This window comes from Apostichopus japonicus, chromosome 16 (genome assembly GCF_037975245.1).
Source record: "Apostichopus japonicus isolate 1M-3 chromosome 16, ASM3797524v1, whole genome shotgun sequence".
Lineage (NCBI taxonomy): Eukaryota > Metazoa > Echinodermata > Holothuroidea > Aspidochirotida > Stichopodidae > Apostichopus > Apostichopus japonicus.
Window position 1 is genome coordinate 44,995,398 of NC_092576.1, and position 27,881 is coordinate 45,023,278.

The following is a 27,881-nucleotide window of genomic DNA, read 5'->3' on the forward strand; positions in this document are numbered from 1 at the left end:
ACAGTAAAACTCCCCCACCAATACTATTATGAGTATCCCTCCTGCCCTGACGATACACAACATACCCTGGGTAAGAAACCTCAGCAGATCCGTGGCAAACAAATCCCTTCTAAACTGCAAATAAGAAAACATGTTTACAAATGTGAAGAAGTCAGAACACAGTCTATTCAAGAAAACGTTCAAACTTACCAACTTAACCTTGTTGTCAAATCTTAGGCTATAGACTGTAGATGAAAATTTTAGCACAAGTTGAAGCTAACTAGGCATACATGGGAAATTAAGTCATCTGCACGTGATCGATTAGTGATCGCCCACTATATGTCACATCACGTCATAAAATAAAGTGGGATTGAGAAAGATACAAACAAGCAAATCTGTTTCATCATCTCAGATTAAATGATAGAATAAACTACACAATAGAGCAATTTCCAATATCTTGCAATTTGCTAAATAACACATTGTATGGTTGCACGTAATTATCTAGTTTTGATGTAATGATGTTTAATCCACATTCAAATAGACAAAGAAATAAATGAAACAGTCTCTGCTCCACTATTAGCCTATGTTATTTATTCAATCACTTCTTTCTTTTATTCAGTAAATGTCATGACTTGGATGTTATTGTGTAAACCATACTAGTTAAATGCTCTCAACATGTGTCATCACAGCATCAATCAGCCACCTAAGGCAGCCGTACAAACGTAATAAGTAGCGGGGAAAGTGGAAGTTCTCGTGAAGCATGCGACGATTTATTTTTCTGAATATTACGACATAACCAAGTGACAATTAGTGACTTCACCTTTTAAGTTATATCTCTATTCAAACAAAATCCACTGCTTGTACTTCAAAAGTATATTTCTAGACGGAACCGAATCAGCATAATTTTTGAAATGGGAACAAATAGTGAATAATTGTTAAGTAAGCCATAAAGAAGTACCCGTACAAGTTTAATCTTGTTTCAGATCATTTCTATGGGAGAATTAATCGGCATCCGTAGCTTAGTGAGTACATGTGACTGTACACGGTAATAGAACGTCGCTTCACTAGAATTTCACTGATTGTTTCATTCCATGCTAAGACCATGATGTTTGGATCACACAATATTTCAGAAAAGTAACATGGAAGCAACTATCTACGTATTTTTTCAAGTTTTCCTTATCCTTAACATGGCCTATTCTGTTATTCCAGCTAGTGTATTAGAGTACCGAAAAGCGTTTAATGGATCTGTGTTGTTTAATGTTTGTCACAATGAGATAGACAACACAATTGATTGGAAATTTCAAGACAGAGTTCTCACTTTTGATGGTCTACTAGTGCGTAGTCCATTGAGCGAGAGTTTGCACTTGCTTCAAAATAGGTCATTATACATCCAGCCGATCTCGTTGCTGAATATTGGAAAGTACGAATGCATCAAGAACGGGGAGACTTTGCTAACGTATTCCTTAGACGTGGAAGGTTTGTAATAGTTTGTGATGGCACGTATGTCAGTAAGCCACCACATTTATCATTCCAAATTCATTCATTTGTTCATTTGTTTTCGTATTGAGATAGAAAAGGTGATATCGGTTGGGGTTGTTGGTTTAAGTGGCGATCTGTACACGGTTAATGGTGTACACTTTAAATAACAGGTAAATTAACCCTCCGATCAAACAGATATGATGTATCGTCGAACGCACAAAACATCATTTTAAATTCTCAAGCATTCCTAAGACCTAAACATTATAATATCTACTCGTATTTCTTCTAAATATAGTCGTTTCTTGTAACCATCAGTTCCACCGAATTTATCTATGACTGTAGACGGGCATTCATACCATGATAGTGGAGATACGCTTTACATACCTTACAATAAAACCATACCTGTATCTTGCTACGCTACTGGTGGCAGACCTGCAGTGAATATATCTATTACTGTGGACAATGAAGAAATATCACCATCAGATATCAACACTACAACCAATGCTATTTTGAACGGCACCACTTTTGACAGAAGGATAATGTTTCCACTGCTAACAGCCGAAGAAACAGGAAATCTTTCGTGTCATAGTAGCGGTTTAAGCTACTACTCAGAACAACGGTTGGAAGTGAGCTACTCAACTTATGGTAAGAAAATACTATTAATTTTGTTTTAAGTTAATATTGTAATGGACCTTTTCGACGATATATATATATATATATATATATATATACTTGTCTTCTATTCTCAACTGTATATATATATATATTTATATATATATATATATATATATATATATATATATATCTATCTATCTATCTATCTATATATCTATCTATCTATCTATCTATCTATCTATCTATCTATCTATCTATCTATCTATCTATCTATCTATCTATCTATCTATCTATCTATCTATCTATCTATCTATCTATCTATCTATCTATCTATCTATCTATCTATCTATCTATCTATCTATCTATCTATCTATCTATCTATCTATCTATCTATCTATCTATCTATCTATCTATCTATCTATCTATCTATCTATCTATCTATCTATCTATCTATCTATCTATCTATCTATCTATCTATCTATCTATCTATCTATCTATCTATCTATCTATATATATATATATATATATATATATATATATATATATATATATATATATATATATATATATATATATATATATATATATATATATATGTCTTCTATTCTCAACTGTATTTCTCTAACTCGCAGTATTCCTTGAACCAGTGGAGGCAATACTGCGTAGGGACAAGGCCAGTATGCATGATGATGAATATATTAGTGATTACTTGTCAAATTGGAAAATCGACGACATTACTGTCTGTCACACTATTTATAATAAAGTCATATACTGTCCTTAACATTGGTCAAGGAACACTTTCTTACCCATTTGTATTCAGTGATGAACGAAATATAATTCCAATCTCAGAAACTACAATACATTTCAAACGACTGGGTTGACTCTATCTTAACTAGTTAACATCTATATTTGACTAACCATCCCGAGGATAATGAATACGAAAGACACGTTGCATGACTGGACTATTTTCATTGCGGGAATGGTGGTCAACGAAGCATCTTTTCTTGTTAACAATGTTAAACATGAGTGATTTAACATTCAAGGCATAGTCGATTAATCTTATAACATAACGATTAAAAGCTATATTATATACACAGACGAACATCATTTCTGTGTTTTTGAATAAATAACAAAGAAATAAAAGACCTGTTTCTTTTATAACTAAAGCCGTCCTAGAACAGGCCTGGGTTTTGAAGCTTTACGTTATAGGTAGAAGCATTCTCACAACATATGTTGTTTACTGATATAAAAAACAAATTAACGAGGTTAGAAAAAATGCTCAAACTGCAAGTAAATTGGGTTTTCTTGCTTTATTATTTGCAAAAGCTACGTATGTGACATAGACAAAGAACCAGTTTACAAACTGTTTTTTTTTAAAGTAAAATAAAAGGGCAGTCTCTTTTTTTAACTACAGACTGGGTCTTGAAATGATAAACCGCAATATTACAACATGTGTAGCTTATTCATACGAAAAACAAATGAGCGAGGTTAGATAGAAAAGAAAAACAAACTTAAACTGCAAGTAAGTTATGGTTTTTGTGCGCTTTTGTTTCGGATGTTTCGTATGTGACATATTCAAAAAAATGTTAAGTCGAGAGGCTTACATGCAATTAAATTATTATGTTTCCCAGTAATAACGCGTACAGGCTTCATTTTTTCATGTGCCTCGGCTACTCTGAGTTGCATGCTTTCATTCATTTTACATTTAATTAGGATTATGAATCTGGTTTGAAAACGTTTCACTCTTGCTGCATGACTCTCTATTATTACACACACATATCCTTACAACAAATTGAATGTTTTCTAGCACATTGGATCAATGTTTGCTTCCTTTTAATATATTTGTGTGTTGGATCATTGACATATGTATTGGTAGGGTATAAGCGTACTTCACGTCCGTCGGTAATTTTCAACATAACTATTTCGACACGAGATTTTTTTAATTTTTATTATTGTCATCCCTAATGAGGGTAGCCCTAATCAGTGCAGAAGCATTGCTTTCCAGAGGAGCCCTCAATACAGAATACATATGCAATATTATGCAGTAGAAACACGGTAAACATTCAAAAGCACAAAAAGGACGGCAAAAAGATAGACAAACAAATATCATACATCTAAGCAAAATATATAAGTTTTCATATTGCTTTTAAAATATTAACATTTGGCAAGCATTTCAAATTTGTGGGAAGACTGTTCCACGATCTGCCTCCAGAAAATGTAAAGGACCGTTTGCCATTCCCAGATCTAATAGGAGAAACGAAAACATTATAAGGGCAGCTAGATCTAGTTCTGTACGAATGTAGTAGAATTGTATTATCAGTAAGGTAACCTAGAGCCAGGCCGTGGACACATCTATACATCAGAATATTCCTGAAATATAATGCACGTTGACGGAAATTTAGCCACTTCGATTCAGCAAAAATATATGTTACATGCACATCCCGAAGCCCATACCCCCAGGACTAATCTGGCTGCATGATTTTGAAGAACCTGAACCCGGTCAACCAATGTATTCGTCGCCGTTATCCAAACGGCAGAACAATAATCAATATGGGGTATAATTAGAGCGTTGTACATATTATTACGTATATGTTGGTCAACACACCAACTATATATTTTTAGAATACCCATATGTGATATTTTGGCAGTAATATTGTTATGATGTTTTTCCAATTTAAGAAATGGCACGAGCCACATTTCAAGGTATTTGAATACATACACATTTTTAAGAATTTCATTATCAAGCTTTACATTGAGGTGATTGATTGTTTCTTTTGAATAATTTGAGAAGAGCCAAACGTCATAACCTTGGTTTAAGAAGCATTAAGTGTCAGCTTATTAGTGTTCATCCAATCAGACACAGCCTCCAGGTCCCTCTTTATGACCCTTTCAATATCTAAAAAAAGATATCTTGAACTATACATGATGGCATAATTACCAACATAAAGAAAATCTTAAAATTCGAAACTACATGAGGAAGGTCAATAATAAAAATTAGAAATAATAGTGTACCTAATACGGATCAATGGGGTACACCAAATATAACGGGTCTTGCTTCATATTTAACCCAATCAATAATATTAGTTTGTTCTCTATTTGTCAAACAATTAATTCCATATTAAACGAGCCCAGATTATAATATTACATATTAAGGTATGTATAAAAAAGCTAGTCGATACCTAATATATGTAACTGTTATACGTGTGCTTCTTTTGCTGATGTAAGTATTTCCACAGCTTTACATTACTGTGAATGGAGAAAGAACCGAGAAGAAATATGTTTCTGCTGGAGAGAATTTGACTGTCATTTGCCATGCGGATGGAGCAAGACCTACAGCAGTGTTATCATTCAATGACCGCAATGAAGTTGTGACTGAAATGGCACTAACCACAAATACGTCCAGAAGAATATCGTTCGTTTTGATAAAACCACTGAAAGAAGAGAATATCACATGTACGAGTACACAGCAATTAGAAGGAGAATGTGATCTCACAACATTTTTCACCACGACAGTTACTCTGTCTGGTAAGCCGTTCACCACGTTATGTAGACAGATATGTCGTTCTTAAACGTTGTTACCAACTGAGTATTACATAGACAGTCTGAGCTTCTAGTGGAATGGTCCAAGGGATCAACAATAAAGTAGGTTTCAAATTACGAGGGTTTTGCTGATATTAATATACATACATAAAACAACCGATTTCAATTTCATAAGCGAGACGATAGGTTATGAATATGTTACTTTGTAATGTATTCAAATCTTCCTTGGAACTTTGGAAGAAAAAAAAAATCAAAATAACAAATTAAACTTACGGAAGGTTATCAAAATTTAGTACATATCTTCATGGGGCATATGAAATTATGTTATAAGTTCTACTTTTCTGTTTTCCCATTTCTGTACTTTTTACAGTTTCTAGAACGCTTTGGTATTTACGAAGAATTTAGCCGTTATCTTCATATTTCATAGTCTAAAAAAACCCCGTAAAATTGAGTGTTTATAACGTTTCCCTATGTATCCAGTTTACAAGAAATACACATTGGAATATGTTAGATTGAGTGACATTCAACACCATCTGTCGTTCAGCGGGTCACTTTAGTTGATGGACTTTAATTGTTGAACGTATAATAAAATATGGTATAAAAGTACACCCTTCAATATTAGCACTGGTTTCTAACTGTCTACAACATATCAATGTTAATTTCCTTTCTCAAGTCATCCTTAACTACATATAACCCATTCTGATGAGAAATTTTTGAAAGAGCACTTATCTCGCATTTTGTTTAATTTGAGTGATGAAAATAGTTCAATAAAAAGTGTTTTCTTTGCTTTTCTTTTCAGACGAGTCGACAACACAACCAACAATTTCACGTTTGGATATTATGAGTAATTTATGCTTAGGCTAAAGAGCTCCCAAAAAATATATCAGTGATGATTTATGATATCTTTAATGCTTTGAATTTATGAATACCAATATAATATATACATTTCTGTTGTTTCGTTATGAAATGATTATTGAGTTATCATCTTATTGAGCACCTTTCATTGGATTTCAAAGTCGGTTATTACAAAGTGTCGTTTCCTCTAATTCTAGCTTGAAATTAACCAGCTACGATTATCATATGTTTGAATTTTCCGCCAAACTGTCTCGCTTTTTTTTCCAGATAAGCCAACGACAGAACCGCTATCTGCAGGTTTTCTTTCATTCAGTTTTTTTTTATGTAATGCCAATAGATTATCCAGGATGGTAGATCGGTAGCAACAGTGATACAGGTTGACATTTATGGCTACACTGTCTAGTCTTGATACTGTTTGCTTTGTCTTACTTTAATAAGCACACTTGTTAACGCCATAGTTGTTCCTGTAAAATATGGAAAAAGGAGTGAAACGAACATCTGACGTCATTCAACGTTACTTTGTGTATATATATTTTGCTATATAAGAGTAAACACTACCATGTGAAAATAGTTTAATGCCCAACAGGTCCATGATTATATTCGAGGATGTTAACTGGTATATGAAATGTAGATGTATCAACATGTTTCCATAAACTGTTAAGATATCTGGGAAATTATCAACTTTCTTTACAGGATATCTTCAATTGATCATACTGAGTATTGCTATTCCGTTACTCTGTTTCTTGTTTGCCTGTACCTATAAGATAACAATGAAAACCAGAGGTAAGATAAGTTGTTTACAATCGATATGGTATGAAAAGTTAAGGTGTCATGAAAAAATGACGGTTGTGTTAATTTTACTATAATGAAATGAAGACCACCAATTTGGAGTAGTCTCACGATGTATTCAGAGTGACTGTAGATAATAACTGGTTGTAGGTTGTGTAAATTAACATGTTATAATGCTTGCTTATAAATTCCTTCAATATCAAATCATTGTACAATAATTATCGATTTGACGATCTTAATATTTCCATAATTTCTGCAGCTTCGTCGTCTGTTAATTTGTCAACGTAAGGCTTTTATGTTCATTTTGTTTTTGTATATTTTTTTACGTACTTCTAAGCTGTTGACTTATCTTTATTGGGAGAGGCTTTGTATTAATTAAAATGATAATCTCAGCAACAAAAACCCGAATCGGATTTGGAATAATGACCGATATTGGTTGGTTATTCATCATCCGGTTCACGATAAATTATATATATATTACATTGGCTTAAAGTGCTCACATGAATTTTTGTTTATTTTATAACGACTAAATGTCCATCCATTCTATAGCTCTGTAAAATGACCAATTGTTCTAGAATAAGATACTTCTTTAACTTGGTGTGAAATTTGTAATAAATACATACTTAGTTATAAGACTAATTTATTCAATGTTCAAACCTGCAAACGATTCTCAGCAAAAGCTTTTGGAGTAGAAGTTGCATATACTATACATTGTAAGGTAACTGGACTTTCCAAAGCAATAACAAACATACATGTTATTCAATTAGAGACGCAGATACAACCCTCGGCGGTACAACTCAACTGCAACTCAACATCCTGCCGGCTGACCAACTACGTAAGTTAAAAGGAAATATTTAATTTATATTAGAAATAATTTACTTATCATTACTATTTGATATCTTCTTAACTGCTATATTTCTATCTTTACTTTAGTTTTACAGAATCCGTTACAAGGGAGTCTGCAAAACAAACAGAAGTAAGGATTAAAAGACTTAGGCAAAATGCAATCAATACTTTTAGGAATATAAGTTGTGGTTCATTTTGGCTGAATTTAGAAAGCTGCGTATATGGTCTAAATAAGTTCATTAAAGGCATCGGAGACTCGCCCCAAACCGCGTGCCGCGCTCTGAAAAAGTGAACTTTCCGTCGCTACAAAATGCAGACAGTAATGAAACGTGATACCTTGTTCTCTTTAGCTGGACCTGAGATGTCCATCGATGTATCGTTTTTACACCGTGCTGTGGGTATTGACCACATCTGTATGTAATGACTGTACACTAGTGTCTAATTACCGAAGGTAGCAAGCTGTGTGCGTATTATCTGGGATCGAAGGTGGTATCTAACACTTCTGTTACACCTCACTCGAAACTAGGTCAGATTACCGGCATGATACGTTTCTTTTTGCGCGAGTCTTAACAACCTTTAAAGGGCTGATTAGTTTATTTTCTGCATACCTTACTATTTATATTTATATTTGTTATGGCATATAACGTACACAATATTGTTAGAATAACCGTTTCATAACCTTTATTGTGCCTACTGTAAGAATTGAATGGTGTTCAATCATTTTTTAATATAAATGTGTTTGTTTAATTTGCTTTTGAGTAGTTAAAGGTATCTTCAGATACTTCTAATAAGCTTTGTTACCATCTTCTTTAATGTGGAAAAGTTACGCCATGACATTTTTACTTTATTTTTTATCAGATTAGATCTTCCAAGTATTCCGAGCGACGAAAGCAATTCCATCCACTCTAGTGGCAGTGAAAGCAGTAAGTTGATTTTATCGCAATATATCGATCGAAACACAATATATAACTTAATGATAAATGCTTACATATCATTGTATTGTTAAATGTATTTGAAAACATGATAATAAAAAGAGAATGATCCATGCAACACAATGTTATTTATCATGACAGACATTTAACGTGTACATGATATATTTCCGTTCTGTTCAGTATTGAGCTCATCCAATGGGTGCTTCTCCCTGTAAATAATATATTCCACATGATGAAAAACACTGTAGGACAAATGTATAATGAACAATTATATCGTTATTTATTATTTTCACTGTCTTATCCATAAAACCTTAGTGTAGTATTTATATATTACCTATATAAAGCATTAATTATTCTTATACAAATATGAACATTTATTTGCTTCTTACGCCTGCTTCTGCTTTACAGATTATTACTCTGCAGCAGATGAAAGAGGGACAAAGGACAGAATATTTAGTGAGAATGAGTTCTGTATCTTATTAACTATAAAGGTCGGAACAATATACAATAGATGGATGGGTACTATAAGAATGTCCAGAGACGTCAACAAATGCGCGGTACTGACGACAATCTCAGGTAAGTCACAGCATGATTGTTGGTACCCTATATGTTCACTCATGTGTTTCAAGTGTACTAATGTTAACAAAAACCTTCCGCTTGTGTTAACGTTTTACGTCTAGGAATGTCAACAGTGAGTTGAAATATTTTAATACCTCATGCATTTCGTTTATTTGTAAGTCAATTACCTTACAGAGAAATGTTCCTTTCTTGCTAAAAGTCTGTAAACTAACTTTATAACCCCTTTTTTCTGCTTTAGAGGGAGTTATGAAGAAAAAATTTATCAATTGGAATGCATTTGTTAAACGCACACTTGATCTACCTACGACCGATCGTCTTACGAGAATTGAGGGAATAGCTGTCGACAAAAGTAAGTTATCCTGCTCTTGTAGATGCTGAAGTTACACATCATGTTGTTATCATATAAAGAATATACTGCTTAGGTCAAGTAGAACACGATTTAGATAACAGACCGCTTTTCTACTCTCTATTGAAGCGTGTTTTTCTGGCTAAAGATATGTTGAAATCACTATTTATCTCCCGATCATCTTTTATAATTATTGAAGTATCCCTGATCATGATTTTTGAGTTCAAATCTATATTTGGTAAGTAATCGCTACGGTCAATAAAATTGCCCGCCAAACGCCAAACTATAGGACTGATTATCCTCTGCTAAATTTGGGATAAAGCAATTTTTTTAATTGGCATTTTCTAGGACAAACCTCTACTTGTTACTTCACCAATTGTGTTAACGTAATGTCAGAATTCAAGGAAAATGAAGTTAAAAACAAGCCTCAACCACCAGTGAAGAGTATACTCGGATTATTCATTGTATGCACTTACGGATAGGGATGTTCTTCTGACGTATACCTACATAGACAATGGGAATGTGTACACGTAACATTCGAGCTGCACGGTGTTATACCAACTATCCTGCTTCACACTAGTAGGATTTTCTTACAGCCACCCTTTACCTCGTCACTGAACATGCTGTCTGTGAGACTTTGGATAGCCGCCTTTCATATGACCCGAGTTCACATAGCAGTCCATTTTTAGTACTGGATGTAATGAAACATATCACTGCCATTGTGGAAGGAATATAATGTTTGCAGTCGTATGGGGTGAGTCTATTGTATACCCATGTATCAATAATATAGTTGCTTATAAGTATTGTTTTCCAAATATAAAGAAGCCTAACAGAATCAACAAAAACACGCCACATGAAAGTCTGATTAATTAAATCATAAAGTGTAATGCATGAGTCGAATCTTATAACCTCTTGGAAACTATTTTTGACGCCAACATCTGAAAATCTCTTCGTAAAAGTGTAAAGAAATTTAATAAATCACACCCTGTCACACCAGCCAACTTTGTTCATTAGTCCACTGCTATAATAGTTCATAGTTTGTACTAATTATTTATGTATTATTATATCTCTTAAAGATCGATATCAGATTGTTTTACATATCTGGTCCAATTAATTTTAACAGTTTTTACATCCAGCGTTATCAACTAAAAAGATTCTATACACAAAGGAAGGAATCTGTAAACTATATGATTTCTGTCTTGCTGAAGATGCGGCAAAGATAGTAGCTCTAAAGAAAACACAGGTGATTATCTTTCTGATAGCAATTTCAAATGTCTAATGTATTCCTAGCAATATTTTGTTTTGAAAATAATCAATTACACCTCATTTATGAAACGAAATAACATTTTATTCATAAGGTGTCACCAAAACAGAACGTTTTGTAAGACTTAATCAGTACTTACGATTCAGTAATTACGATTATCATTAATTACGATTCTTATGTTTGATTATCTCATTCTTATCAAACTAGGCTATGTGCAATGTTTTTAGGGTCACCTTTTAGCGTGCTAGACTATAGTATATTTTCTCTTTTGCATACTATCTTTATTTGTATCTGTTTAGGAGCAGTATATTGCTTTTTAGGTGCCTTTTAAGTTAAATTGTCTTTAAAATTGAATTTTTGATCCTTTCGTTTTTGTTCCGTTAAACTGTCGTATGAGTTTTTCAATATTTCATTTTTAGGTTTAAATTCCTATTAGTTTCGATTCTTATAGTTTGAACATTTTCAAGAGATTTGATTCTTATTCCTTCAATCAGTTGCAATTGCTATTTTTCTTAATTGTTTGAATTCTTATTATGCTATTAAATTAATTTGTGCAATTCATAGTATAGAATTCTTTTTGTGTATTTTCATGTTTTTTATTTGTATTATTCTTATTTCATCTTATCATTGTATTGTCTTATTGCGAGCATTTAATTGCCCATTTTTGGTGCTTAAAAAAGTTTATTTGAATTTGAATTTGTACTTCCCTTCCGTCATAAACAAACATATGTTATTGCAGGTCACATATTTATTAACGACTAATGGTAATCAGTTTCAATCTTGGTTGTCTCTGAATATTAACGGTGTTTTCCACTTTTTCTACAAATAAGAAAAAAAATCAATTGTAGAGCAGATCACTTCGAAATATTTACTTCATATTTGTTTTAACTATACCATGCTGCCAATATGAACGAAAAAGTCAGTCATAGTTTCAGCTTTTTTTATATTTCATATTTTGACAGATGGATACTGTCTCCTTAAATCAGTTTCCTCCAGAATCTTTCTTCCGTAATGAATACACTTCAGAGAGTGATGTTTGGTCCACAGCTGTTGTAATATGGGAGATATTATCAAGAGGTAAATACAATATACACATATAATTTGTTTACGAACCATATCCATAGCTATGATTGTTATCATAGTATAGTGTTGCTATTATTTGTGTATGTAAGAAAGACGAATATTGAAAAACAAATGCAATTCTTCGATTAACATTTGGTTATGGGTGAAATGACAATTGACCGTAGCATTTTTTTCCACCGTAGCAAAAGTTGTCTTGCTTGTATTTTCATAGTGTCATGACTTATTATAAGGTTATAGATAATAACTTCGTCTCAGAAAGCGACCTACAATATAACATGAGATCTAGAGAGCAACGTTTATGCTAATAGTATCTTAATATGCATATGCATAATATAATAGTATCTTAATGTGGGTTAGAAAAACAATGTACTGCAATGAGTGTTGTATTGGTTTAGTTCCTGTGTATTACAATTAACAACGTTATTGCTAAAGTTTTCTTTCCTTGTTTTAATGTACACACCACCAGCTTGTAAAACGTAAGGAATCTCATAATAGTTAGCATTGTTATAACTTCTCTTCGAATTGTTCCCGAAGGAGAACATCCGTTTCCAGTTGATGAAGAGAGAAAACCCGGTCAAGATTTTAAAGCACCGACGTTGAATTGGCCTCAGAGATACTTACAGCTGAGGTATAATTTACTTACCAAATTGACTTAATATCATGCCAATCGTTAATCATCGAATTTATTATTAATCCTGTTAAGTATTGTAATAATTCACATGAAAATACGATACAGCAATGAAGATTACTTCCTTTTTAAGCAAACTTATTAGACCAGTATTGTTAATAGAAGAATCCTGCATTATAGTGGTACTTTAATCATATGGTTTATATTTACAAAACCACTACTACGAGATAAGCAAATGAACGCCAATAAACATTGGTGAAACATTATAATTATCATTTGGTTCAACCAAACGCTTGTCATATATTTTATATTTAAAAAACCACTACTACGAGATAAGCAAATGAACGCCAATAAACAATGGTGAAACATTATAATTAATCGTAGCAGGATCTTCTTCAAAGGCTAAATGACAAGTGACCAATTGTGACAAGTGACTAGAAATGACTTCTTGTTATTTAGCCTTGAAAGAAGATTTATTTGATTTTAAATATATGAATGATAGAACTTAAATATTGCCTTACATCGTGATAGCGGGGTGTAAAAATATGATTTAAATTAAAATTGATACATTTATTTATCATTAAACTTTTTAAATGTTTTATTTTAGGATAACCTTTAATAGTTTCGCAAACTTTGTTTGTATTCTCAACGTCGATAATCATATCAATGTTGCATAGTAACTGTGTACAAAGTACGTATCATTCTACATTTCCTTTGGCAGAAACTTGATGTTATTTGATTGTTGGAGTCAAAACTGTTCTCTTAGACCTTCAATTCATCATCTTAAAGAATCATTCAAAGCAGTAAGTAAAATCCTCAACTAAAGTAATTTTTAATTTATAGGAACCGAAAAACACACAACGTAGAGTTGATTTTATAATGCTTTAAATACGTTTCAAACTTGCAATTTTTCTACGTAACCGTCAGAGCCAATGTACTGTCAACAAGTTTGTCCATATGTAAATTATTTTCTAAAACAGTAAACGTTGTGATTACAGTGTATTGTTGGAATTCGAAAATGAAAACTACCACAAACGTATTAACTGTAATTTAATGAATACTTTCTGAACTAAAAAACAAGTTTTAATATAATCATGGGCATCTAACATGTCATTTCTTTTGATGTTCACAGATTTTTGAAACTTTAATAGAAAACAGTTTCTATGAGATACCACTTTCCGAATCATACATGCCAATGTGTGGAACTACTCTTTAAAATTAAATTGAGAGAAGCGCAACGAAGATAGATGGTTTGTTTCAGATGATAGCAGAATCTGTTTGACAACTACCGATAACCCTATATGCATTGAAGATATCCGTTACTATAGTTGTAGTTAAAACAAAGTGAAGAGAACACTGGTATCACCCTACTTCCAAATATGTTACCATGTAGGTGATGCATCAGCAAATATAAATTCACTAACGAATGACCTTGTTTCTACTTGCATAAAATATAATATGAATGACAAAATGGAAGATTTATGTATGTCACCCCAGGCTAAATTTTCTCTTGTCTTTTTTATTCTTATGTGTAAAAGAGGCTAAAGGACAAGTAGCGAACAGATGTAGAAGGGAAAGAAACACGCACAGAATACAGACAAGTAAATAAGCATGGTGAACACAAAGAGATAGATGTAAGGGGATTAGTAGACAAGGTATGGATAAAAGAATGAAAGAAACCAACCTGTTAGTTTCTTTCATTCTTCTTGTTATTTGTCATTTAGCCACGTCAGGCCAACTTATTTTTACACATTCTCCCCGTTATCAAAGTTCAGAAGTCAAAAGCAATATTACTACAAGGGGAAACATTCAATTCACATACAACCTTTACACGTATAATGGAAATGTCAAGTCGTACTTTCACACGATTGTTAGTCTGCTTAGCTTTTACAAAATTTGTTAATTTGAAATCAACGTTTGCTGACGGTGAGAACTGCAAATCCGTGGAATTCTTCCTTCATCATTAAGTTTGCGAATGGGGTTAGCATTGTGTACAGGTTACTTTATTACTTATTAGGTGAGTTAAGAAACAACTGATCTTGCCATCCATCATATTGTTATAGTATACTATCTTGTAATGTTTTTGTTTTTTTTCATTTGCTCAATTAGCATGAAGATATTGTTCAAAACATAAATCCATACTTTCCATTGCAAATAAAGAGGGTTTTATACCTATAAACCTACTACTTTTACATTCCACAGCTATTCCCCTAATGCCAGAGGAATCAGTATCTATTGATAATTTGCAGTTTCGGTACGCCCACGGACCTAGTTGACATTACAATACAGTAGGGCAGTGATCAATAAAACACAACGATAAGTCTGGATAGTATAATGCGCATGTGTTGTGTGCTAGTTTGAAATAGAAATGACTGAACGAGGAAATGACATTCAGAAGCTCGTAATTAGTTTCCCACTATTTTTTTTTTATTTTATGATAGCATAGCCTTTTAAAAATAGTCTGCATATACATATATAAAGTCAATGTTACGACTGATAACCGATCTCGTGTTATTGCGGCACCCGATACACGCAGAGAACAGATGTTATTGTAAATCTTAAAGTTTTGTATTGAATTAAACGCTGGATCGTGCTATATCATGATATTTAGAGGGCCCAGCACTCCGTGATGACAATACGTATATGCAAGATGATACTTTCTCTGGCTTGCTTTGCGTTTTCACATACGACATATATCTCAAATAGTACGCGTATGTTATTTGATGCTAACGTACTTGTGTTCGCGATATATCTTTTTGAAACACTTATTGTGTTCAACGTATTCTACCTGTCTGAGTTTTTTTAGGGTAAAAGAGAAATGCACAGTATACATTCACTTTCGCTCACCGTTTAATATTCTCAAATGGCTTTCTTTTTTTCATGTTATTTTTAACCTTTCAATTTGTTTTCTTTCAAACTTGGTTATTTAATTCAAAACACTGCAATAATGAAAGCTCAAAAAATGGAATAACAAATTTCCGTGTCATTCTCAGACCTTACGTTTCGCAATGAGACAGTAGTATCTTGCCTTTCGGTAAAATGTTTATCCAACTCGAGGCTCATCTGCTACAAATTGTATGGAATATTTCATCCCAAAACATATATGCAGTAACTGAAATGTAACAAGAAGAAAAAGTTACAATGTGTTTAAAAAGCAAAATTAGTCTCTCATATAAACAGCAAGGAAGGTTCCGAAATAAAGCCCTAAACTTAAACAATTTATAACTATATGAAATTGAGAATAAAAAGTGAGAAATGAAGATATAACAGGCCTTTACAGTAGAATCGAATGAGCTAGTGAAATGTGTGTATGAAAATGAGGTTAGTATCTCGAACGAGTATCTTATCTTTAAAGGCGTTACATCTACTGTAAAGAAAGCGAAAAAAAGAAGAAGAAAAGGTACAATAGATATTATGTCAACAGTTGACCTTAAAGATACAATACTGAAATTAAATTAGACTACTTCTTTCGGTGAACTACATTTAAAATGCACTGCATATGCCAAACTATTCAACATCCAGTAAGCATCATCAGTGCGGTCTCACGATCTTATTTTGCTCTTATCAATAATCTCATACTACAACTGCAGCTACAGCCGGCGGACACTATACATTGGGAGTTTTAGCTCGCGAGATTTAGGTTTTTGTTCTAGCATTTTTGAAAATGGTTTAAGGCTTCTGATATCATTATTCATAATGTTGTTCCTAGTTAGCTTCTTTCAGAATATCATTGCATATGTAACATTCTACACTCTCAGGTACTTTACATTTATCTCAAATAAGCAACTTTAACGGGAGTATTTCTATTAGCCTAACTACAGTTAGGCGTTATGACTACAGCACAGGCGGTCCCAAATTCATATTCTGTATGGTCAGATACTTGTATTATATATGCATAGAACCACTTAGGCTAACGTAAGGGACTTCCATTAATACCGTTTGCATGTTGTATAATTTGTAGTCCCAAACGATATTATAAGTTGCTCTGCGAGCCTTGATAACAGACTTCGACACCTCATCAAGATTATCCTATTGCACTTAATTTGCTTCATAAAATGGTCTGATATATTGAGAAAATCAATTTTTTCGGTCCCAAATTCATATTCTGTATGGTCAGATACTTGTATTATATATGCATGAACCACTTAGGCTAACGTAAGGGACTTCCATTAATACCGTTTGCATGTTGTATAATTTGTAGTCCCAAACGATATTATAAGTTGCTCTGCGAGCCTTGATAACAGACTTCGACACCTCATCAAGATTATCCTATTGCACTTAATTTGCTTCATAAAATGGTCTGATATATTGAGAAAATCAATTTTTTTATAGTTTAAAAGTAAAGGTTCTGAGAATTGTAAAATTGGATTCAAAGCGAACTTAAACTCTCACTTGCTTTAACAATAGATTGGCATGTCGTTGTACAATGCCCCAGGATAACACAACTGATGCAAAAAAGTCACACATATATAACATGGCGCTTTCCAGCTTGCAAATGACTAATATATGTTAAACACAATGGTTCCTTTAGGTCACTCCCCAAATTGTTTTACTGTGATTGGTTGCATTTGTTAATAAGGTTAGATTTAGTTGTGAATCCCCAAAAACTGCTGGCTGCCAGTCAGGAAAATGCTACATATATTGTTTCACCAACTGAATCGGAATTAAAACTGACGAAATATTCATCACTCATCTCTATAATAGTTTGTACAGTATAGTATGTATTCCAGACTCGATTTAAGTTGAATTTCCTTACATTCAAAAATGTTGGTCTAGTACTAAGCTTTCAATCTCACAGTTTGAACTTGTCTACTAACCCCCTTACACCTATATTTTTGTATTTACCTTGCTCATTAACCTGCCTGTATTCTGTGCGTGTATTTGTCCCTTCTGTTACTATTCTTACTTATCATTAAGCCTTTGAAGAAGATCCTGCTAGGATCGAAACGTGAAGCCAACTTACTTTTACAGAGTTTGAACTTCTCTGATTTCATTTCGTCTTTGTGCATATATCCTTAGCAGATTTTGTACTGGCAACTGCTGGATTGATGCTTGTAGAGGAATCCGTGTAAATGTGATAGAAACGTTTCCACTGGTGACGCATGAAAAGTGGTTATGCACTATAACAGGATATATAATGGAGTGGAATTATAAAATAAACTTGGAACAAATTAACATTAGTTTCTTCTAAAATCAAAGCCCTAGATTGATGTACAGTAAGCTAGAAAACCAGGCTGATATAACAACATTGAATCAAAATTGCATCTGTTTTGTGCAGCTGGTTCATTTTACGTGATAAATTACCATTTTATGTTTGAATAGTTTATGATAAGACACATTATAAACATGCATTGGAATGACTTGGTCTTCTCATGTCACAAGTTAACTTTATTTCCATTAGTTAAAGAAAACATATCAATATACATATATATATATATAGTATTTTAACTTTGCCAGGTATAGAAATGCGCATGTACAGTAAGATTGTGTTGCTCTCTGTTACCATGTTTATAGTTCCAATATGAGGAATACTGTATGGTTAAGTATTGAATGATGGAGGAGGCGGAGGGACGACAGGAGGGGAAAAGGGTGGTGAGGCGGAATACTTGGGAAGGGTGGTGCAGAATAGGATGATGGGGGGAGGGGGAATGATTGTCTAATATACTATTTGATGTATTGATATCTATATTCTCTGATGGGATAGTATTGAAGGACATAACCACTCTAAAGTCGAATCAGTTCTTATTTCCTGTTATAGTTCAAACATTTTATTATATTTCTTACCATATTAAAACCATACTTTAAGTATGTTGCAACCATGCATCAGCCATGATGCAATCGTGTTTGAAAGATGCGACAATTATAACTAGGGCATGTATGTCAGTCATCGATAAATTGTACAAGTGTTATCATGTAATCTCACTTTAAAGTCTTTAATCTGTGAATAGGCTGGTTAAATGATTACATCTTTCATGAAAATGGTGCAACAAGCTGTAAAATATATAATTCACACTGTTGCAATATTCCATTTCCTCTTTTGTTCCTGTTTCATCAGTATTTCCTGACTTGAGTAAAACTAGTTAAGCATATCACTGCATTCTTCTCTAGCATTTACAAATTAGTAAATTATTGTTTATAAACATGATTACAAGACACAGGCTGGTCGTTGTGGTTTTGGAACCAATGGCTCCATTTAATACTCCTTCACGTCATGTTGCGTCTTCTCATACACATATATGTATCAGTGGAGAATAACAGAATTAAAACCTTAATAGAGGATGATATTTTAATTGATGTGAAATTGTTCTGTCATCATTTTATACGACGATAAGATCAATTCTGATTGCCAGGATTTACACTAGTACTCCTATGCAAATGTACCTATTGTTACACTACACTGAGTTTGCAACGATATGTTGATATATGCATGGTCAGCAGTGAGCAAAAACTGGTTCTCTTTGAGGAGCATACTTAAAAAAAGTGTAAAGCTCCCTTATCCACAACGGGGTATTAGCTCAAGACGCTGTTTAGTATCAAACTAATCAAAAATGGATCTTCTGATCAAAAGCAAAGTTTGCAGAGATGAGTCCTTGGTCTTTCTTTAAAAGAGTCTTCCAGGGTAGCAGTTTTATTATACTGAAACCAAGGTCAAGTCTTGGAGCAGACAATGCAAAGGATGAGTCAGTACGATAAGACTTTGTTGCATGTTGAACAAGACTAAGAGACTGTGAGGAGAGTAGATTGCTACCAAGTGTGTAAACGGAAATAAGACTGGGAAGATATAATCAAGTGCAGTATGCATTTAAACACGATACATGGGGTCTTAAACGATACACGATATCTTATCGGTGACCAGTGCACATCTCGTATATAAGTGGTATTATGTGGTCCTTTTTTGTTATTCCATTCCTGACTAATCACGGAGTCGCACTTTGCACAGTTATACTTTATTAGTGAGTGATGATAGACATTTGTTAAACTTGACATTTTCGTAATCGAGTCGAGTCGAAAGGTGATAAACACATTGAAACAATTGAATAAGCACTGCATGAAGTACACAGTTCTTTATTTTAAAAATAGTCTATGCATGAAAGAATGCTCTTTTTATTTATAAGAAGTTATTATGTGACTTCACAGAAATGTTACGGTCGACAATAATCGCCAGCTCTAAGTGTGTACCCCTGTATGAGTGAATGCCAGGTATTCATTGCAGCATTACATCACAGAAAGGGAAACTTCAATTGATTGTTAGGGACCCTATTTGAACTCGATAACATATCCTCTACTAATTTGAAACGATTATGTAGTTAACGTATGTTAAGACATTTACATTTCACCCCTATCCCTCTCTTATCCCCACTGCCAAACCCACCATGTCTAATATTAATATACAATAGGTCATACTCATTTAGTCAACTTTCCATAAATACAGTATTTTATGCTTCCTTAAATTTATGTCACATGACTTATTTACTTAACTCTGTCTTCATATCCTCCACCAGCCTCTCTATTCCTTCCAATCATAGTGTGTAGTTGATACAACTATTCCAATGCCTTCCACCATTTAGGATAGTTCTCTTTCTTTAATATTCTAAATTACATTAAAAAAGACTATTTCGCACCTCCCTTACCCCCCCCCTCCCTCTCAAAACTTCTATTTTAATGTCACAGGCTAGTATTCACAGTTAAATAGTTACTTATAGTCATATCAAAGGCACTTTCCTCAATTGCCGTTAATTTACAACCTACAACTCCCTCCGCTAACAACGCTGCCTCCGCTCTAAGATTGTATATAGTTGCCATAATTGTAGTCATTCCTCCCCATCACGTAATCTCGAAACATACAAAATGATCAATAAATTCTAATACCACTTTTAAGTTTGTAGTCAGATTTGGATGATCAACATCTAATTTCATAACAAGAGTTATTATCATGTCAACCCCTTTAGACTTCACATGCTCTGTAGACTAAACTATATATACAGTAGCCTTCAGTAAAGCCATGGCATATACATGGTTGAAATATATTACATATTTGTAACAAAATTTTGAAATAAAAATTGTCAGAACTTCAAAGTAGCTATACTGCCTGGTACCTTAGTATTAAATTGAATGTTTAAGCTCTTTCGGTTCACCATAATGAATCCTCCATGAATCCTCAAGCACTCACGTATATTTAGCATTCCTCTGGTAGCCACATAAGGCACCGTATTGCGCATCCCGGAGAGAGGATTTCTAGATACAGATGAAAGCTGCAGAAATCACGGTAAGTTAACGTTCTTTCGACATTCATACTATTTACGATAACGACGCCAGTTGTTTCAACTTCCTTAGTTATGATGTTATTGCAGTCATCTACAGTATACGATCATGTGTCTTCCAGAGACCGAGAGTATCTACCGGGATCCTTGCTTCTGTATAAACTAAAGAAGAAACAGTAATAAAAAACATGGCCTTTCACTATTATATGATATTAACATTGACGCGGATATCATTCCAACAAACTGGTTTTCTTTTCTTGAATATAAGTTAACATTAACAAGTATAGATGAACATGTTTCACAATTTGTTCAAAGTTGTACATTTTACCAGAAGAATGGGATCCAAAATGAAGTTAATGTTGAAAGGAACAGAGCGATTATTATTTAAATTTGAATTACAATTTTAAATTGCTAGCCACCCAACGTGTACGTTGTAATCCGTAAGCCTGTGCTGGTTTCTCCCACATTTGCTACCGCGTTGTAAAAATAACTATATGCTATTAATATTATTAACTTCTTTAAGAATGAAACTTTTGTTTCCTTAAATGATAAATAAGTCACATCTTATTAGAGCGTAAGTAGGTATTTTCTCATTATTTGCCAGTTAGCTTTTTGTTGTTCGTTCACTTGCATAGTTCTCTGTTTGAAACCAAATTTATCTTAAAATTCCATCCCTGCCGTTTCTGGGTTGCATCGAGTGGAACTGAGAAGAAGGGGGGGGGGGGGGGTCCCTGGTTACAAAGTATGCACGGTAACGTGGATTCTATTTGGCACCGCTAGCTAAAAAAATGTAATAAAGGTAGTGCAAAAACTAAGTGTGGTAAGCGCAGATGTTAGATCACTGGACTTGAAATCCAGATGTCACTGGTTAGAATCTCGTTCTAGACATAAAGGCTTTGCTCCTTGTCTAAAATTTACAAGTCATTTTCCCATTATTCGTTTACTTGAATAAGAAGTAATCTCTATCATGACGATCCTCCCCCTCCCCTGGACTGAGATTTGTTACATACATGAACATAGGGGGAAGTGTGCACTTGGCCACCAGCAATATCACTGCCAAGGAGAAAATCTACACCGTCGACCGGCAACATACCTACTACTCCTATCTCGACTACCTTAGAGACATACTCCCAATCGAGCAGAAGTTTAACGAGGGGAGCTCTCATGGTATCCTCTCCCATACCCCTGACTAACACATGTATTGGACTGGTTTCTACGCCATGAATTGGGGAACACATTACGCAACATCAAGGAGCGTGATGCCCCAGTAACCTTCAAAACATTAATTTTCGAAGAACCATTAGTGCTTGGCATACTAACAGTGCCAACTGACATGAAATTATAGTAGCCATGCGGTTTGAGATTTGCCCTAATTTTCTCAATTTGACTACAAGAAAGCTTGCTTTTCGAAATATGCTATTTTCCTTTATCTAGTTCGGTTGAATGAGTGGGGATCCCATAATTAACCTTTGTTTACTGGCAAGGAACGCCGTTCGCTTTTTTAATGTTATCTCAACCGATTAAACAACTTTCATAAACATGGCCAATTTTGTGACAAAACCTGCACGTGAGCCTATTTTTGGAACATTCATTTCCAAAACTGCCACCTACTTGTGTCAGAATCATTGCCCTCTCCCGATTTCCCATTGTTGCCCTTTATTTTGAAATATTTTGGAACTCTGGAATCCTGAGATTGTCCAAATGAGCTCTTGTGAACAAGCTTATCATAATCTGCAACAATGGCAGCTTTCTCCATTCGCCCTACCCCCATATCTGAAAGATGAGTTCTAATCTCCCTTTGAGTTACACAATTCTTCCATCAATATTACCTCTCTTAATTTACAAAAATCAACTCCGACTTTCTTAGAAGCAAGCCACAATTCCGATTTTGTTCTACTAAATTCTACATACGTTTAGTCTGGACTTTTGCGTTTTGTATTTGTGAACTGTTGACGACATGCCTCTGTTACTAGCTGATTAGAATTTAAGACTCGTTCTTTGACTTGTTAATAGTCTGAACCTATACAGAGTACGAAAATGACGTGTAAACGTCTTTTGCTCTCCCTGTAAATACGTTATGAAGCAATGTGGTCCAATATTTGTTAAGCCACTCTAACTTTCTCGCCAAAGTTTCAAACGATGTAAACAATCTGGCTACGTCACTTTCACCAAATAGAGGAACTAGCCTTATGTTCTTAGAGAAATCAAAAGACGATGAAGATTGCCCTATGTGACTTTTCGTTTCCAACTCTAACTTTTCACTTTTACGTATCTCTCTTTAGTTTTGTAATTCTTGTTCTCTAATCTTCAATTGGATTGTTAATTTCTTTAATTCTTCACTTTCTTCACTAGATTTTGGCATATCTTCCCCCTTTCTTTCGATGAAACCCCATTTTAGTAAAAGATTACCGACTATACGATTCAACTGATGTTTCTTAGAAGCAGGAGGTACAAAAATACTAAGATGCTTAGCTAAGTCTAGGAGATTATCTTTGGATAAATCATCTACATCATCTACAGTTAATTCAGTATGTGATACAAATGCTTCAGCCGTTGTGAAGGATATAGCGAAATATAAATACACCGCTATAACATACATGTAGAAACACTTATTATAAGACAACAAACACTAATTAGATGCAAATTTGGCTATTCTGGTATTTTTGAAATTTGCAAGTTAAGCCAATTTGTTCGTTTCCCGGATAGGCCCCCAAATAATATATGTTACGAAGTCCAAATATGATGATTTGGAGAAACGAACACAATAAAGTAGATAAGAGAGGTATTGTCTTTAAAATGAATCTAATTCATGTCTCGCGATAAAAAACTTTTAACTTAGTATAAATGTATTACATACCGGTATACTTAACGTTAACTTAACGCACAAGGTACCTCGGCTACCGCTGGACTCTTTGTCGGGGTGTCACATCCCAGGGAAGTCGGTGTTAGCTCAAGTAGCAGGACGGGTGTGTCTGGAAGCTTCAGGAAGGCTCTTTAAGTAAATAACAGTTCCGAAGGAGAACAGGACCATGTAAGGTAAATAGCAGTTCCAGAAGAAAACACGAACATGGTGGCATCCAAAAGAGAATTAAGTCACGCACAGATTAGTTGGCATGGTGAAGAAAGGCCGGAACTGAATGGTGGGGTCTGTTAGTGCTAGGCAAACTTCATGGTTGTTTCGACGTGGCGTGACGTATAGGCTGGTGCCACTGGGAGAAGAGCCCAAGCCACTCCTTGCAAACTAATTTATATAACATTCGGTAAGGTTACTCTCCGTAACTTGGAACTGCACTGATGGTGCTCTACGATTACAAATTAGCATAATAGTACATTAACCTTTAAGACGTGCAGAAGAGCAATTAGCGTAGCAAACATTTAAAGTAGCATACTGCATCATAACACGGGCAAATGCTGAAATCGCCCAGATCTAGTCAAATTCAAGGTATTACGCAACGTGTAACAATACCAAAAGTATTATAATGTAGGAAAGTTGCAACAAACACAAAATTTAGCCTCGACTTTCTACTGTTTGTAACGTCAATGGTATACGCAAGTTGGTTGCTTTGTTCAGCAAACAGCATCAACGTATGCTGGCAGCATTAAATCATCATAGTTTATGTTTAAAGAGCTTTTACACGACACGTATATCTTCTACTATGTTTATTCATTTTTATTGGTAGGTCGATTATAAGAGTATAGATTCACGACAGACACGAATCACATATTACGTCCATAAATTGTAGCTACATAGGGCTCCTAGACTAAATGAATCCTAAAATATACATTCATATGTATAAACTTCGGTTAAGGAGTAATGCAATGCAGTTAAGTGTAGGAATATGTTAGGATGACATATCTTACTTGCCGGGTATATATATATATATATATATATAGATATATATATATATATATATATATATATATATATAGATATATATATAGATATATATATTATATATATATATATATATATATATATATATATATATATATATATATATATATATATATATATATATATATATATATATATATATATATATATATATATATATATATATTGACGGTGGAATCTGTTGACAGAAGTCTTAACTAATGTACATCTGTTTTAGCAAGCCACTGCAAAGTTCTGGTATATGTATACATAGCTTGATAGCAGCTAACGGGAAAATATAAAATTTTAGAAATGTGAACTTCAAAGTTGTCCTTAAAACTAATACTGATTAAATCCAACCTTCACCTCTACCCGCCATAGTCATTTGAACTTCCTCTTTCAGTTCATACTATTAGCTTTATTCTTTTGAGAACCGCGAAAATTAATACAATCCTGCTAACCACGATCGATTCCTTCATGGTGCGTGCAGTCTGTCTGAGTCAATGATGCATGACTGTAGCGAGCAAGAATTATATTTAGGTGTTACTCTTAAATCGCAAAAAATCAACACACCAGTACTGCATGGTATTCATCGCACAGAGTAACAAAGACGATTGCATAGAAATTACGTTGTAATTATTCATTCAGTCGTAGCGTTTTGGTAGATTGTACATCGGCTGAATTGGTTCCAGACTTGTGTGTTATGAAAACAAAAAAATTACACGAATACAAGGCAAATCGAGAGTAAACATGTAGTACACACAACATACGTTGTGTGCTTCCATTATGTATGTACACCGATACGATTACATCAAAGATAACGATATTCACTATTACTGGTAGTGACATATCACACACTTAGCTAAGGAACTTGTGAAAGGCAAAGTTTCAAAGTTGTTTTTTTTTGTACCTGTTTTAATGTTTTTATTTCATCTTCAATAGAGGAACACTTTCAAGTTTGGGGATATATGCTTTTAGGAAACACAAAACAACCTTACATATTGTCTTAATTGGCTATGTTCAACATTAAGTGTTAACATAGTGTACGGTAGTTATCAGTTCTTTTGTACTAAATCAGGACTGAAATCACAACGTTCCCCCGAATTGCACATTGAAGCTCTATTCCTAGCTTTAACCTACGTATAATTCAGTGACGCGGTTAGCTACACTCTAGTAATTTAAATTTGCATGTACTTGAATTGTGCAGGAAGTGTGAAACGACTTCTTATACATTGTAAAATTGTGTAAGTGTCACGTGAACTAATAAGACAATTGTGCAGAGAGCTAGGCTGATATTGAAAATATACAGTCTCGGCAGAACCATAGACATTTTCTATACAGAAAGATTGACTATTCGATGACAAATAAGGAGACAATAGTCCAATAGGAATAATAAATAATTACATCATTCAGGGAACATTAAAGGCCGAAACAAGAACGTCAACAATTTTTTTGAACGTATTTCGATAACTAGTTAATTTATATTTTCTTCTCTGGTCAGTTCAATGACCTACGGGTACTTTACAATAAAATCTACTAGAGATATTCTTCAAGGTGCATTATACAACCGTGTTATGTTTCTTCTCTCTATTGTTAAAGGAGGTTAACATAATCGTGTCTCGGGTCAAATATCATTCCCACTCTGAGTGGAAGGTTGTTCTAACAAATATTCTTATTCGTGTTGTTGAAAGTAGCATTGTCCACATATAGCAGTGATTCTATACTTCCTATCTGAATATATTCTTAATGACGTCACCGAAACAGGGTGTTTGAGCTGAACATATTAGTTGTTGTTGATTGACCTGTGACACTTAGTTAAGTCTAGTTACTAAGTTTCCTTCCAAACGCCCTAACTTTACTTATAATGCTTGGAATACACGTTAACCTTACACACGACACATACGCCACATTCCATTGGGCTCGTGTTTCCGTTAACCCAGATTCGTGAGCCGTTCTATTGAAGTCGGAATTCGTTGTTTGGAATGGCTACACTAAAATCAACTTAACGACACGGGTTCACGAGTCTTGAATGAATATACGCAAAACATGACAACAACAATAGTTTAATTCGGTAAAGTACGTGAGTGAACTGCGCGACTAGACTTACGTTAATGCTTGGAACACATGTTAACCCTAGCTGTGATATATACCCTACATTCCATTGGGTTCGTGTTTAAATGGTAAGGTAACACGCATTTCAGTCATTGGTTATAATGTATTAAATATTCGTATCCATCAGTTATATTACGTGATTAAGTACCATGATGCCCCTTGGTAATAACCGTAAAACGTAATTCAATAGTTGTTATGCAGTATCCAATACTGCCACTATGTTTCTTGCAACTTAAGGACTTAACTTGGTCATTACCCACACAGGTATCAGATCTGAATCAGAAGAATGATAAGGTCCGTGGGTCCTAAAATGTCAAAACATGAATGAGTTCATGAAACGTCACTGAAACACGGTGCTTAAGCTGAACAGATTAATTGTTGTTGATTGACCTGTGACACTTAGTTAGGTCTAGTTACTGGGTTTCCTTACAAACGCCCTAGCTTTACATTTAATGCTTGGAACACACGTTAACCTTAGTTATGATGGATACGCTACATTCCATTAGTCATTGATTATGTGGTATTAAATATTCGTATCCATCAGTTATATTACGTGATTAAGTACCATGATGCCCTTAGGAAATAACTGTAAAACGTAATTCAATAGTTTTTAAGCAGTATTTTGATAGTACCACCATGTTCTCTGCAACTTTGTGAAATTTGTATGATAACACATATGCCTTAAAATGCTTATCGATC

At 34.0% G+C, this 27,881-nt stretch overlaps 1 protein-coding gene and 1 long non-coding RNA gene across 6 annotated transcripts; one reads left to right on the forward strand and one right to left on the reverse strand.

The window, feature by feature from the left end:
- Positions 1–1,056: 1,056 nt before the first annotated feature.
- LOC139983014 (uncharacterized) lies at positions 1,057–19,229 on the forward strand. 5 transcript variants are annotated; one of them, XM_071996333.1, is made up of 18 exons: positions 1,057–1,455; positions 1,774–2,103; positions 5,299–5,598; positions 6,413–6,457; positions 6,736–6,765; positions 7,162–7,251; positions 7,517–7,541; positions 8,025–8,092; positions 8,191–8,233; positions 8,962–9,026; positions 9,444–9,611; positions 9,853–9,963; positions 10,557–10,714; positions 11,084–11,203; positions 12,187–12,301; positions 12,842–12,935; positions 13,657–13,738; positions 14,068–19,229. In XM_071996333.1, exons 1-13 carry the CDS (start codon positions 1,119–1,121, stop codon positions 10,694–10,696), a joined length of 1,752 nt encoding a protein of 583 aa, XP_071852434.1. In that variant the 5' UTR covers positions 1,057–1,118; the 3' UTR covers positions 10,697–10,714; positions 11,084–11,203; positions 12,187–12,301; positions 12,842–12,935; positions 13,657–13,738; positions 14,068–19,229. The 5 variants fall into 5 exon arrangements, with proteins under 5 accessions (XP_071852434.1, XP_071852435.1, XP_071852436.1 ...); XM_071996334.1 differs by having other exon boundaries at positions 6,413–6,447; positions 6,735–6,765; XM_071996335.1 differs by lacking the exon at positions 6,736–6,765.
- LOC139983015 (uncharacterized) lies at positions 14,472–27,452 on the reverse strand. The gene is made up of 3 exons (XR_011798473.1): positions 25,437–27,452; positions 24,054–24,498; positions 14,472–21,358 (listed from the first exon to the last, which is right to left on the reverse strand). It is a non-coding gene; the product is annotated as an uncharacterized lncRNA (long non-coding RNA).
- Positions 27,453–27,881: the final 429 nt, after the last annotated feature.

Bases quoted from the DNA above. Each gene is read 5' to 3' on its own strand.
- LOC139983014 (XM_071996333.1), top strand. From the start codon at position 1,119: ATGGAAGCAACTATCTACGTATTTTTTCAAGTTTTCCTTATCCTTAAC. The intron at 8,093-8,190 runs GTAAGTTAAAAG...TCTTTACTTTAG, and splicing joins CCTGCCGGCTGACCAACTAC to TTTTACAGAATCCGTTACAA. The intron at 9,612-9,852 runs GTAAGTCACAGC...TTTCTGCTTTAG, and splicing joins GGTACTGACGACAATCTCAG to AGGGAGTTATGAAGAAAAAA.